General features: G+C 41.0%; 1 protein-coding gene across 4 annotated transcripts; it reads right to left on the bottom strand.

Annotated features, from left to right (window-relative positions):
• Window positions 1–167: 167 nt before the first annotated feature.
• Window positions 168–7994, bottom strand: LOC101155923 (troponin I, fast skeletal muscle). Of its 4 annotated transcripts, none has more exons than XM_004069368.4 (7): window positions 7898–7994; window positions 6687–6719; window positions 5262–5298; window positions 3722–3850; window positions 3521–3610; window positions 627–800; window positions 168–545 (listed from the first exon to the last, which is right to left on the bottom strand). In XM_004069368.4, the coding sequence occupies exons 2-7, from the start codon at window positions 6692–6694 to the stop codon at window positions 468–470; spliced, it is 516 nt and encodes a 171-aa protein (XP_004069416.1). In that variant the 5' UTR covers window positions 6695–6719; window positions 7898–7994; the 3' UTR covers window positions 168–467. The 4 variants fall into 4 exon arrangements, with proteins under 4 accessions (XP_004069416.1, XP_011474050.1, XP_020559420.1 ...); XM_011475748.3 differs by having other exon boundaries at window positions 7902–7947; XM_020703761.1 differs by having other exon boundaries at window positions 7782–7942.
• Window positions 7995–14753: the final 6759 nt, after the last annotated feature.

The raw sequence follows: 14753 nt of genomic DNA, 5'->3' as shown, positions 1-14753 counted from the left end.
CAGGAGTTTTTGAGTTCTGACTGAAGCGACATATGGTTCATTTTTTTCAAAGACTGCACCTCATGGCAGCAGGAGTGAGAAAAAGATGAGAGGTTCTTAAAAGTGAGCCGACAGAGAGCTTTGCACCAGAGTAACTAACACAGTTAGAAAACATGGAAAAGAAGAAATCTGAACCATCACATTTATTCACGTTGCTTATACTTTCATCCCAACCCACTTACAAAAGAAGACCACATCAAGGACAACATGCCCTTTAGGATCTTCAGCATGTGGAGGCTTGGGATCAAACTACCAACCTTCTGATTGAACTCAGCCCCTCTGAGCTACAGCTGCTCCCACCATTAATTCTGACTTCATGAAACAAATGTATTTCAATTCAATGACAAATTCCAGAAGTTCAAAAAACAAAAAAACAAAACAAGCAGCGGCAGCAGCCCAGCACGGCTGCAGAGCTTCAGTTTAGTTCTTTAGGAGGTCTCAAACATCTTCTTCCTGTCAGCCTTGTCCTCAATGTTCTTACGCCAGTCGCCGACTGCCTCTGTGGGCTGCATCACACAAACACAACCCACAGTCAGTGAAAAGCAGCCCCCTCTCCAGAGAACCACCCTGCTTCTGCAAATGCTCACCTCCTCTTTGACCTCCTTCTTGACCTGCTTGAGGTTGGCTCTCAGATCCATGTTGACCGTGTGTTTGGAGCCCAGCAGGGCCTTCAGCATGGCGTCGGCTGACATGCGCACCTTCTTCAGGGCGGGCTTCTTCACTCCCTGAAGGTCAACAACCTTGATCTTCAGGTCTTGGATCTAGGAGTGGCCAAGTGTTTCAATCAGGAAAGTCAACCAAAAGGTTTCTGTTTTGGCATCATTTGTAGACTTATGCTTTTGAGCCGCATAATGAAAAACACACAAAGGCAGACAGAACTATTACAAAAACAGAAATCTCTGTTCTTGGTGGTCATTCAAGGTGTTCAAAACAAGATTCCTTCTTTTCAGAAAACCTTAAAATCAGTTTGTGATACTGTTTTAAAGTTAGCGACCCTTTTTAGCTGAACATTTCAGGGAAGGTTTCCTTTTGTTTGACAGAATTTTGCAGACTTGTGTTTACATCAGGGTTTTACCTGTAATTACAAAGTGCCAAGAAGCATAACAGCGGCTGAACAGTTGTCTCTGCCATTCAGGTGTTAGAATTGGAAATACTTGTTCAGTTCTTTTAAATGCACACCTACTGACTGGTAAAAAAAAAGGCCTTACAGAAAGGACTATCACTCTGATGATAAAATAAAACAAAGAACTTCAAAAATAATACGATTTAACCCTTGTGCTATCCTAGGCACTTCAACATTGGGAGTTGGGTCATCTAGACCCACTAGACCAGGGATGTCAAAGTCAAACTGAGGGCCAAAAAAACAAATTGGCTAGAGGCCGAGGGCCGGACTGGTTCAATGTTTATTAAACATTTTGAAATGGTTGCACACAGCTTATTGAACCAAGACCTAACATAGTGTATCATTTAATGATTAAATGAATAATCGGGAGAACATTTTTCAGCAGGCACACAGACAAGAACAAACTGCCTTCAAAGAAAAATCACATGTCCTGTATATTAAATGAATAAAGTAATGTTTTCTTATGGCTCTGTCAGTAAGTTGAAGAGAAAACATTTTCAACAGGCAAACAGCAAAAAAGCAATTTTCCTTCAAAAACAAAATATGTTCCTTATATCAAGATAAATGCATAAACGAAACTGCAAGCAGTATAAATATTATAAATATTATGCTGCTCTATTATCCCACCAATTACTGCTTCAAATAGTAAAATGAGAAAATATAGAATAAATCAAAACAGTTGTATTCTTTCTCATGGCTCTTAACTGCAATTTCCCCTGAGTCCAGTAACTGAAAAATAAATATAAATAAATGAAATAAAATAAAATGCAAAAATATATGGCACACAGACAAAACAATACGTCCTTCAAAGAAAAATCCCATTTCTTGTAGAAACAAATGTAAAAATTTAACTGAATTAAAAACTAAAAATACGTTAATGCTCTGTGATGCTCACTTGTCTGAGGATGAGCCTGTACTTGGTGATGTCTCATCTTTTGTACAAGTTCAATGTTCGGGGTAAGGCTCTGAGCTGAGGTAATCCTCAGGATTGAGTGAAGGTGCTGATCAATAAGACGGCTCCTGTGTGATGTTTGGTTTAGCTTCATCAAAGAGAACAGTCGTTCACACAGGTATGTGCTGCCAAACATAGAGAGCGTCTGAGCAGATTGGATGCGCAGCTCGGCCATTGTGTCGGGGATGAATGATGAGGCCGAGGTCCGCTTGCTGCGCTGCAGTGAGTTCGCGGGTTACCGTTGCATTATGGGAAACGTAGTATTGGTGCGTGCAAAACACCAGCGGGCGGCTACAGCCTGCGGGCCGGTTCTAATACTAATCAAATATCATCCCGGGGGCCATAGATAACTCATTCGCGGGCCGGATTCTGCCCGCGGGCCTTGACTTTGACATATGTGCACTAGACAGTGCTCTGAACCTTTTTTCTTCAATGATTTGTGATCTTCACTGGTGTCCATGGATTACATGAAATCTTTCCACCTTTATCCACCTTTGTCATGGTAGGGAGAAAACGTCAATGTAAGGATCGGGTCATCTGGACCCATAGGATAGCTTAAGGGGTTAAGAAATGTATGCATACTCCATCAACAGCAGATGGATTCAGGTGTGGGTAATTAAGTTCAGGTAGTCCATTTTTTTGGAAGCTAAAAAGACTCCGGAACTCTTTAAATACATTTTCCTACTCATGTGTTTTTCTCAGAAATACAATCGATGTAATCTCAGGTTGCAGTTTTAAATATCAGACTCTTTCTTTAAATAACTAAACTTAATGACTATTTAGTGCAGATTCTTGACATAATGGCACTGGTTTATATTTGTGTTAGTTTGATCAGATAGTCAGGCATCTACAGTGAAAAAGGCTTTTTTCGGGGGGGGGGGGGTGTTACGTCTTTAAAATGTCTTTTTGATTTATTTTCTTCACAGATCCTTTATGAAGCACTTGACGCAGAGTCAACAGAGTAGAAGTAGGAGGCTCAGCCTCAATTTCAGGGGGAACATTTGGATGAAGATGACGCCTAAGACTCATTGAAAACCGTAGCTCATTATTTCTGTGTGTAACTTTCATGGCTGTTTTATTTTAATATCGTATTTTCTCAACTCATCATACATATTTTGCTTTGAAGAATATAATGAGGATGACTACAAATGACATATGGAGTTCTGTGCGCTTTGATTAAAGTTTGCACTTTGCGCAAGTCAGACAGTTTTTGCACAAATACTTGCTGCTCCACATCTTCTTTTATCAACATGACCATGAAGCTTCAACTGATTCTTCATGACTGATAAAAGTGAACTCGAAACACACAAAAAAAGCTTCTTTTTTTTAAATTGTCCTTAAAATATGGTAACAGTCAACATGCCTGTCATGCCTTTTTCAATTGATGATTTTTGTGGCAGTTTTACCTCTTTATCGGCCTTTCCCACTTTGGCCTCCAGGTCATACCTGTCTTCATCAATCTTGTCAATGAGAGCGTACAGCTTTTTGCAGGTTTCCTTGGTGAAGACACAGGTACAATGTTTACTGGATTTTTTCTTAAAGAAGAAGCACAGGTGCAAAAGAATCCACTGTTTTAACTGCTGATTTCGCTCAGTGGTTTCTCTCACCATGAGGGCAGCTTGGTCTCCACTCATGTCAGGAGCAGGACAATTCTCAGACATGTAAGCCTCCTTGGCGGCCACAAGTTCCTTTTTCTCCTGTTCAAGCCAATTGGCGGCAACCTGAAGAACCAAACTCTGCAGAACAAATGAAGAGTCCAATAGTTAGTGAAGGAGAGGCCTGCAGCAATCAGGTTCATGTCCTGCCAGCGTCACTAGGGCATTAAAGAAACTCCCCTTTTCCAAGTCTTCAGGGAGCATCCAGAGGAAATCAGGGAAATATAATTACCCTTGCATGGTCTGGGTCTGCATTGAGGGCTCTTTTCAGTGGGGCTTTGCATCCAAGTCTAACCAGGAGGTTCTCATTACAAGATTATCATCGTATCGGTACTACATACTCAGCTGCAACTCTAAGAGCTCAAGGTCAAAGCTTGAAGGACCTAAAAGGACTGCAGACTAAATCTACCAAAAGCCCTCTAAATGCAGGAGCCCCAAGCATGCAAACACCCAAGGTCATTCAAGGATTCCAGCAGTGCATTAGCGTTGGTCCATTGTGGCATAGCCAGACCACACTTTTCCTCCTGAATCTGAGAATGTACGATCAGCCAGATTCTCCTCTCCAGTAGTGGAATGAAGACTGTATACCAGGAAAGGTGAGCAGTGAGAGTCATCTGGGGGCTGGCAAACCCCCTCCATTTTTCTTTTAAAGATGATAACCATCCAGGTTTGCTAGAAGCTTTGTTGAGATGGTCAAGCCATTTTACAAGAACTCAGCAAAGCCCAAATGTATCCTATCCTATTTAGCGGCGGCGACAGCCAAGGCAGGAGAACATAGAAATGTATGTATGTGTGTGTGTGTGTGTGTGTGTGTGTGGGTGTGTGTGTTTGTGTGTCCTATTTAAAAAAGAAGACATCAAACTTGAAACCTAAAAGCCTGAAACTGAAATCCTCAATCAACTGTAAAGTTCATTCTATATTGAAGTGTGCTAAAATACATATGAAACCACTGTAATATAATGCCCTTACTTTTATTACAAAAGAGAGCTATTTAAAGTATTAATTATTTTCTTTTATTGTCATTTATTCTTTTACTTGTGCTTGTTTTTGTGTATTTTATTATGAGGGGCTTATTTAATTATGTTTGCATTCTTGTTTGTTTGTACAGCACCTTGAGCTGGTTTCTTTACATTAAAAGGTCCTATAAAAATAAATTAATTTGATTTGATTTAAAGGAATGGAATGTATTTACCAAAATATGGATTTATTTGAACTGTATTTGGTGAAATCTGAGCACAGGTGATGATGTGAGAAATGTAGAAATGATGCAATGTTCAAAAGAGGGCAGACAACTAGAAGAATAGTATTTTTCCCTTTTGCTCCTTTCCAATCGTGACAATGTTCAATTGTACAAAAATCATGTAAACATATTTTGCATTCAACAATTTTCCTGAAAGGGACAAACATAGATGAATGACTGAAAGTTGTGGAATATGTTAGAGCCACCAGGAATCTGTAGGTATGCACAGACAAACAAACATCAGAGGTGTACCTTCAGGTGGTGCCTGCGGCTTGAAGTCATCTTTTTCCTGGAAAACAACAAAGAGCGCTGTCAGTGTCTGCATTATCCGTCTCAGTTCTACAAAGATGGACTTAAGGCCATAACAGCACAGACAGTAAAGTTCATGTTGAATCTTTATCCCTTTGGTCCACTTCAAAATCTCTGATTCAGAACATTTATAACCCTTGTGCTATCCTAGGCACTTTAACATTGGGAGTTGGGTCATTTAGACCCACTAGACAGAGCTCTGAACCTTTTTTCTTCAAGGATTTGTGATCTTCACTGGTGTCCATGGATTACATGAAATCTTTCCACCTTTATCCACCTTTGTCATGGTAGGGAGAACACGGCAAAGTAAGGGTGGGGTCATCTAAGATGGCACAAGGGTTTAAAAATATGAAAGCAATAATATCTGCTTGAAGTGAATCACATGACAAAATAAGAAAAACGTGGATTTATGTTGTTGATAAAGGAGAAAGCCGAGCCTTTTAAGCTTTGGTGAAAGTGGCTACCAACACCAAAAAAACCTGCTAACCCTTGTGCTATTTCAGACAACCCCACCCTTACACTGACGTTTTATTCTATGACAAAGGTGGATAAAGGTGGAAAGATTTCATGTCATCCATGGACAGCAGTGAAGATCACAAATCATTGAAGAAAAAAGGTTCAGTCAGTCTAGTGGGTCTAGATGACCCAACTCCCAATGTTAAAGTGCCTAGGATAGCACAAGGGTTAATAGAGTCAGTCTCATTGAGCAGACATTACATGACTAGACATAAGAAGGAGATGCAAATTTGATCATTAGTTCTGCTTAGCATTTCGTCACCTAAAGAATATTCTTGAATTGTTTTTACGGGAACTAACATCTATGATCCCAGTAAGCTGGAACTATGGACTTTCTGGGTTCAGAGGTGACCGCTTTGCTACCTGAGGACTTTCTGACTGGATCATGTGTTTGTTTGAATACTGTCTCACAAGGCTCACCACAAAATAAGTAATGATATATGATGTGCTTGTTTTTTGTTAAACAAAAAAGTTGAAATCCTGTGAAGTCTGTGTACAAATAACCTGCTTTCTAAAGTTTCAGTTTTCCTGTAGGATCTACCTCACTTTTCCTTGTTTTCTTTTTCTCTCTAGCTTTAGTAAATGCTTTCGCTATTGTCTCACTGCTAATGCGTTTTCTTGTCACTTTTCTTTCGTCTGTTGCTTACCTTCACTACATGCTGACGTCGGGCCTTATTCTCACTGTATTTTTGCTTTCGTCCTTAATTTTATTTTCTACTGCTGTGTTTGTTTCTTCCATTATTTTTCTCCTGTTTTGTACATCTGACTTATCCAAATATCCTTTATCCTTTCCTTTTCCTTCAATACCAGTTTGATATGTGTGAGTAAAACTTGTGAAGAGGCAGCACTTACTCAGACATGTTGACGGTTTCTGTTCTTCACAGCCTGTTTGAAGACACAAGAAACAGAGGAAATGAGGAATCTGGCTGCATAGCATCTGAGTGAGTCAAGCACCGAAAAGCAGCTGAGTAGACACAGAGCTAAGTTGAGGTCTGCATCAGATGTCACTGTTGATGCCAGAGTTAAGCTCCTTTACAGGTGTTCAGAACTAAATACCCCGCTGGAGTTAACACTTCAATTCCTTTCACAGACAGAAGTCATTCCAACAAAATGTGCTGCGGCAGCATGTCAGCTGCCAGCTGGAGTCAGGATGAACCTCACGCTCTCCAAAAACAAACAGGCCCATCCCAGAATCAGACGTCTCAAGTTATTTTTACTAAAAATTCATCGAAGATCAAATGATTCATTTGACACTGACAGAATCAGACAGATAACAGCTGAAGCTCACTCTCTGGGAATATTAATCATCTTTTCTCAGAGAAAAACAAACCCAGAGATCAAACAAAAGAAAACCCATATTCATACTTCAGCATATTTCCTGTCGTGTCATTTCTAATCTTGTTAGATAAAGGTTTCAATGACAGTTTAGATGGCTTCTAGAAACTTTAAATTAAACCCTTCTTTTCATTGGAGCAAAAGCAGAATACGGAGAAAGGTTTATTTTTGACTTTACAGACTTTACTCTCCAGAGGAGAGCTGAAACTTAGTTTTCAATTGACAAGTCATCTGGTTTCTACAATGATAAGTACTTTTATAAACAACAAGGTAGAATTCTCAACATCTAAACAACCTGTATTTTAAAGAAAATTTGAGAAAACGGTCATTTAATTTTGAGACCAAACAAATATGATTTTATAAACTTTTCCCTCCCGTTAAAATGCAAAAGTTATCTAGAGATTCAATCATTCAAACCACCATATTGTACAGTTCTTTGTAAAAAGTAATCCAAAACATTAACATTTTTGACAACAACAAAAAAGCCAAGCAACCTATAAACTTAAATCTAAACTAAAATCCTCAGTTTTCAGACGGGTAATTCTTTCAAACCTCAATAAATGACTAATCTTCAGAGAAATCAAAGCATCATCTTGTCTGAGCTGCACTGACTGGTCTTCTTCTTCTTCAAAAGCTCCAGACTCCACTCAGAAGCTGTTCTGCATCCATCCAACAGCTGCACAGACGCATGGAGAGCAGGAGGTGGAGGAAAGGGAAACTGGTCTCACCTACACTGAGACGAAAAGTCGAGGAGGAGGGCCTCAGAGGCAGTGGGAAGAAATCCCGGCCTGCCTGTTTATATATATATGAGGCTACGGATGTGAATGTGGAGCTGCTGTTTATGGAAATGCAGGATCCTCAGTCCAATAGGCCATCAAGCTCCTTAAATATCCCCATCCCCCAACTTCATCCCATAAATCAGGCATCATCGAGGAGGAGCATGATTTCATTTGAGACCTCTGCTTGCTGAACCCCTTTGGTCTGAGAGGAGGTGGGGGGTTATGATAACCTGACAAACTGTTTACATTAAAATCTACAGAGTTCCCAACGCATTTCAAGAATACAGAGAGAACAGTGTCAGATGGGACTTTTTTCTGTGAAAGACCCCATTCTGCAGAGGAACTATTTTATTTCAGAATCAAAACTCCTCACATCCACAAAATATGTGTTCGGTGGAAAGAACACATGTTGTTTCCTGCAAAGAATGCTAATAAATAATCAGACTGTGGGAAACTTTGGATACGATTGAGGCAATCCAAAGTCCTGACATCTGCGGTTGTGCTTCAGGTTTGACTTGAGCTTGATGTGATGAACAAGACTCACAGAACTGAAGGAATCAAAAAACGAAAAATCCTAAATCTGAATATTAATTTGAACTTTTACTCCACAGTAAGTGCCTAATGAAATTGCATTCTTCCATCTATAAATATCCCCCTTCTGCTTGCTGGCCTGGTTAATGTTTCATTTTGGATTGCTGATTGTAAATGTGGATCTGGGAGCAGAAACGCTTCCAGATCTTTCTCCGGCTACAAGCAACCGTCTCATATTAACACTTGTGCTATAAAAATAATGGTGCATGACTTCAGATGGGTGAGGAGGGAGATCTCGCAGGATATAAGGTTCCTTGCTGCCTCAGATTTAACTCTATGCTAATGAATTTAGCTGAACTGGAGCTCCTCTTGTTTAGGAGCAGGGCTTCCTGAACAAAATGGCCCACTTCCCCATAGGATTCACTATTTCTCTTTCCACTCCAAAAAATCCCTGATCAGCTTCTCAATGATTTAGTTTCTGTTGGAGAAAGTAGTTAAAATGTGGGCTCTGGTAATGTCAGTGCGATCATTCTTAGTACTGACCCTCTCAGAAGAAGTGTGATGAAGGCTCCTGTCATCAGGCACACAGAACGTGTGTTGATCTCTAAGTTCACATCCCTGATGGTCATGCCTGGACATGGCAACATTAGGGCCTCTGCCCCCCCCTCAAAGTGACAACATTTTGACTGACATCCAAATTGGTTTCTAGTCTGAAGACATATCAAACTGTTGTGTTTTAGCCATGTCCTGCTAATGACTTCCTGTAAAATCTAAAAAACATTTTTAGGCACTGATGGGACAAACGTCCTGAGCGTGTGTGGAGAAAAGGACAGTCCTAGAGACAGCTTCAGGGAGTCTTACTATTGGCTGTAGAAGTGAGAACTGGACTGAGCGAGTGTGACATCACACACAGAAAATGCCTTCCCTGCGGCTCCAGTGAAATCCAGTGAAGACAATTCAGTCGCCATTTTTCTGCGAACTGGACGCCGCCATGTTGGAGCCAGATTACAGTGATTGGTCCGAGTTGTCTGAATCAACGCCTCTGTGGTAGAGGTAAGATCTTAAGTCCGAGCCCGAGTCAGAAACCGACCCGGCCTGAAATTCGGATCGGGTCGGGCCGGGCTTCTCTCTCGCTGACTTATCACTTATCATGATCATAAAAATATGTAGATGATTTTAATACTATGGGATAAATTGAAATTTCGGGTTTGCTTCGAGCTCTGGCCTGCAAATCAAGTTAATTGGTCGGGTTCGGGCTGGGTTCGGCTTTAATGCCCGCGGGCCTGTGTCGGGTCGGGCTGGATTTTTACCTCTACTCTCTGGCAACTTCTGTGGTGATTTATGAGTAAGCTTGTTCAAAACTAGCTCAAAAAACTCTGTCAGTCAAGCGTTTGAGGTGGGGGCCAGTGGGCAACCACATGCTTTTACCGGGGCATCTGACTAGTCAGTTTACAACTTGAATAACTTGTGATAAAGTAAAAGATATAATGACAAAAAATAAAAATTATCATGTTAAAAAAGGGCATCAGAGTAAGAATATTTATTCTGACCAATAGAATGACTGAGTAACAGCTGGTTATTACTCTATAGATGTGTGTGGGATTTTGGTTTCTTGGAGCCATCAGGCACTTCCTGTTTGGAAGGTGAGGGGGTAGGATTGGCTCAGTCCAGTTCTAGCTCCACCACTGCAGAAAGGTGTCAGAAAAAGTAATGACAGGATGTAGTCCCTTCAAAACCAATCTTCCCCAACTTGACACCGGGCTGCTTTTACAATAGATCCAAAGATGATCAGAGAGGAATTTTAATGCCCAAACTGGCCTGGCATTCACAACCATGTATGTGCAGCAGTCCTGGAATGTGTGTCCTCTGTCTTTAACCAATTATAGTTAAGTGCTTTGGGTTTTCACTCCCTCACAAGGCTGTACCACTTTACGAAATCAACATGAGAAGTGACAGCAGAAAAAGAAGTCAAAGGCACAGCCATAAGCATACAAAAAAACAAATGTTCATAAATGTAAGGACTAAAAACCCAACTTAAGATAATTGGACCATGGTGTTTATACTTTGACAGGAGGTTTTGTGTGAAAGTCAGAAGCAACCCTCAACCCTGCTGTTGAATGCAACATCTGTAGTGATGCTGCACAAGCCAAATCCTGGCTTCGGATCAGAGAAGAGACACTTTGGATTTAACAGAGAAGGATGCCAGCCTGAACAGGTTTCATATTTCAGTTTGTGGAGGAAGAAAGGTTCCAATCTGATGAGGAAAACGAATCAATTGTCATTAAATCCTGCTGGCCTGCTGGAGATGCCACCTTTGCTCATTTGAAGTTGGCAGATTTTCTTCACCTAGAGAACATTTTCTGAAGCAAAACTAGCTCAAACAGAAGTATGAGCAGTGTATGCAGTAGAAGATTATCAAAGTTCAAAAGAGAAAAAACTAAAAGAAAGGCCTATGCACAGGTTCCAGTGCAGATTCATTCTTTGAGCAACTTCTATGAATCCTTTCCAAAGGACCCAAACTAAGACAGAAACTGTCCTCATTTAGTTTAGATTTTTCTAAACGTGGACTCGAGTCCTAAATCTTCTAACGCAGGGGAAATTCTACACGTCTTTCAGATTGTGATTGTTGATAAGAAAACTCTGCATAAACAGTGAACAGTAAACTGTAACCAGATTTTTTCTTAGCTTACAAGAAAATTGTCCAAGACCGTTTTTAACGTTTGATTCCACCACAAACTGAAAGGAATCTTAAAAAAGGGGATTGCCACAACTCAGACTAAGAAGAAGGCAGCTGCTGATGAGTTGGAGTTATGGCAGGAATGTCACGGCGGAGCGCAACATGTGGGGCGGTTTGGCGCTCTGTCAGAGCAACAAGCAAGTTTGTCCTACAAAGAGGCCTCAGCTACAACTTGACCTTTAGGAATGTTCTCTGCATCCAGAGAAAATCCCATGTAGAAGCATTGATAATCCTATGAGTATGTCTGCATGATGATTGGATGTGACACACTGCCAATGGGGTAAGTAGTTTTCTCAGATCCCTCCACCGTCAGCTGGAAGTTCGTTTTTTTGTCACCACATCTTGGGAGGGGCTAGCTAGATTTACTGCCTGTTTGCAGAGTGTCGTCCATCTTCAGCGTGTGACTCATGTCAGAGAAAGAAGAGTCTGAGTCAGATGAGGAAGAATGACAGGATCAGAACTCCGATAGGGCATCTTATAAAAATGCTTGACAGGATTATATGCACCCATAGCATATTTCTGCTCTTTCAGCTCAGGCTCAAAGAAGTGAATTCCACTTTTTTTTGTCCCTTTAACCCTTGTTCTATCTTAGATGACCCCACCCTCACATTGACGTGTTCTCCCTACCATGACAAAGGTGGATAAAGGTGGAAAGATTTCATGTAATCCGTGGACACCAGTGAAGATCACAAATCATTGAAGAAAAAAGGTTCAGAGCACTGACTATGGGGTCTAGATGACCCAGCTCCAAATGTTAAAGTGCCTAGGATAGCACAAGGTTTAAGGAAGCACATTGCAGGTTGTAGAGGCAAAGCCAGAGTCCTACTGTCTAGATAAAGCATGTCCAAAGTAGGGTTGTGCCGATGGACGATATCATCGTCCATCGTGATGGGTGACTGACATCCCGATGGAGAGACCACCATCGTGATGCCATGCCCCCGCCACGTTGCGCGTCGACACCATAAGCCGCGGTTACATGTACAAAATATTTTGATGGGATCAATGGTCGGATTAGAATCCAACCGTGTACATTGGCCCAGAAAAATGTTTTCAGAATATAAAAACGTTCACTAAGGTCACACTTTCCGTCGGAATAAATCATTCGCACATGCGCAGTAGGGTTTGAAAAGCGAGCGGCTTTTTTTTTCTTCAAACTTTATTGAATGTAACAATTCAATACAAAACAATGTTAAACAGCGCCAAGCGGCTATATACATTGACATGTCAGCTCGGTAAAATACGAGATGATCTTCTAAACGTGCTTTTAATAATGTTACGGTTATTATGAAACACCTGTTCGCTCATCATTTGAATTTTAATCCGTGTGGTCAGTGCTTTTTCTGAACGAAGCCAGGATTAGCAGTATGCTAACACGGGCTAACAACATTAGCTTTGGGTGGTGCTGCTTGCTGGCTGCACGTAAACATGTAAGAATAACATCAGACTTTATTTAGTCGGGACACGACTGGAAACACAAATCCGTGTGATTGTTTGAATGTTTTCTAAGGACTGAGCGACATTTCTGCTTTGAAGCTCAAAGCGCTGTGTGTGCTGACGATCCGAGCTGTGCTCACACACACACTTTTAGACCCGGTTCTGAGTTCGGTTGCTTGTACCTCTAGAGCTGCGGGACGGATCGCAGTCTTAAATCTCCCACACATAGCGCTCATGTAACAAAGCAGTGGACAGTGAGGGACAGTAAGGCCCACCGCTGATTCTGGCAGACACACGGTCCTTGTCTTACTAGATCTTTCATCAGCCTTTGACACGGTTGACCACCAGATCTTATTGGACAGATTGAGGGACCTGATTGGTTTGTCAGGGTCAGTTCTCCACTGGTTTTCCTCTTACTTATCCGGTCGGAATTTCAGTGTCATGGCCAACCACAAAATGTCTCAGTCAGTAGACTTACTGTGTGGGGTTCCCCAGGGCTCTGTTCTAGGCCCTGTTCTGTTTCTCCTATACATGATCCCTCTTGGAAAGATCATTCAGGATTTCAGTGATGTTTCCTACCATCTCTTTGCTGATGATATCCAGCTATATTGCTCTTTTAAGCCCTCCGAGACACACAAGCTGGATTCTCTGATGAACTGCTTGATGCAGATAAAACAATGGCTCTGTAAAAACTCTCTGCAACTAAACTCAGAGAAAACAGAAACCTTAGTTGTTGCCCCTGATGATGCTATACCAGGGATTAAGCAGCACTTGGGTTCTCTTGGCCAGGATGTCAAACCCAGCCTTAGAAATTTGGGTGTCATTTTTGACAAAGATATGTCGCTGGAGCAGCACTCCAAGCAGTTGATCAGGAACTGTTTCTTCCAGTTGAGGAACATTTCTAAGCTACGGAAGATGGTGTCATATGAAGATCTAGAACTTCTTATTCATGCCTTTGTTTCTACACGGCTAGACTACTGTAACAGTCTGTTTTCCTGTCTGAATAAGAAGGAGCTGTCTCGCCTGCAGCTGATCCAGAACTCTGCTGCGAGGATCTTGACTCGCACCAAGAGAAGAGATCACATCTCCCCGATCCTCAAAGCTCTTCATTGGCTCCCGGTTGCTTACCGCTACCAATACAAAATTCTAGTTTTGACTTTTAGGGCCCTTCATTCCCAAGCTCCTCCATATGTTTGTGATCTGATCGCCCCTTACAGACCATCTCGTGCACTGAGGTCTGCGGATCAGAACCTGTTGATGGTCCCTCGCACACGGTTCCGAACTAGAGGAGACAGATCCTTCCAGGCTGTTGCTCCCAAACTCTGGAATGAACTTCCATTGTCGCTACGTTCCCTGGACTCTGTGAATTCTTTTAAAAGTCAACTAAAAACTTTTTATTTTTGCAAAGCATTTTAACTGAAACTACTTTTATTGGGCTTGAGATGATTGTTTTACATAGTTTATGCTTTTTATATTTTATGTTTTTATGTTTTTATATGTGTATGTATACATATTTTAACCTGTGAAGCACCTTGTGACCTTTGTCTGCGAAAGGTGCTATACAAATAAAATTTACTTACTTACTTACTTACTTACTTACCGCTTCCAACAGACCTATTTTTTCAGAGAAATATGAAGCAATTGTGTTTGCCTAAGAAACTGAAAATGTTTTCAAGGAGTTCAATATCAAGAGGCAGACAAGACATGCTACCTACGACAAGCTAACCGAGAATAGAACGGGGTGAAAAAAATGGACAAATTGACAGTAATTCTGATAAAGACGTATTTATATGCATTTGTTATCTATGAGAAAGTATGCCATTGCCAAAAAAAAATTTTGAAATAGTTTAACTGCATTTAATGATATTAAAATAGTTCAAAGAATATCAGGCAAAATGGTTGACCCTCAAACATTTACACCTCACCAAACATTTTATCCTCTCACAGAGGATGCTGCCATTTAACAATAAAAACATTTGATTGGAGCAGCATCTTGTGGTCACTCAAGGAAATGCAGCCAAATTCTTTTTTGTTTTTTTTCTATTCTCTTTTACCTTATCCTATCCAACAGCTGAGCAGACAGATGAGAGCTGAAAGCCTCTT

Source organism: Oryzias latipes, chromosome 6, assembly GCF_002234675.1.
Source record: "Oryzias latipes chromosome 6, ASM223467v1".
Lineage (NCBI taxonomy): Eukaryota > Metazoa > Chordata > Actinopteri > Beloniformes > Adrianichthyidae > Oryzias > Oryzias latipes.
This window is presented reverse-complemented; position numbering and strand designations above follow the sequence as displayed.

What these genes read in the sequence shown, in the direction of transcription:
- LOC101155923 (XM_004069368.4), bottom strand. An exon ending in GAGACCAAGCTGCCCTCATG is followed by an intron (nt 3,611 to 3,721) that starts GTGAGAGAAACC and finishes GTCTTCACCAAG; the next exon opens with GAAACCTGCAAAAAGCTGTA. An exon ending in TGGGAAAGGCCGATAAAGAG is followed by an intron (nt 801 to 3,520) that starts GTAAAACTGCCA and finishes GGCCACTCCTAG; the next exon opens with ATCCAAGACCTGAAGATCAA.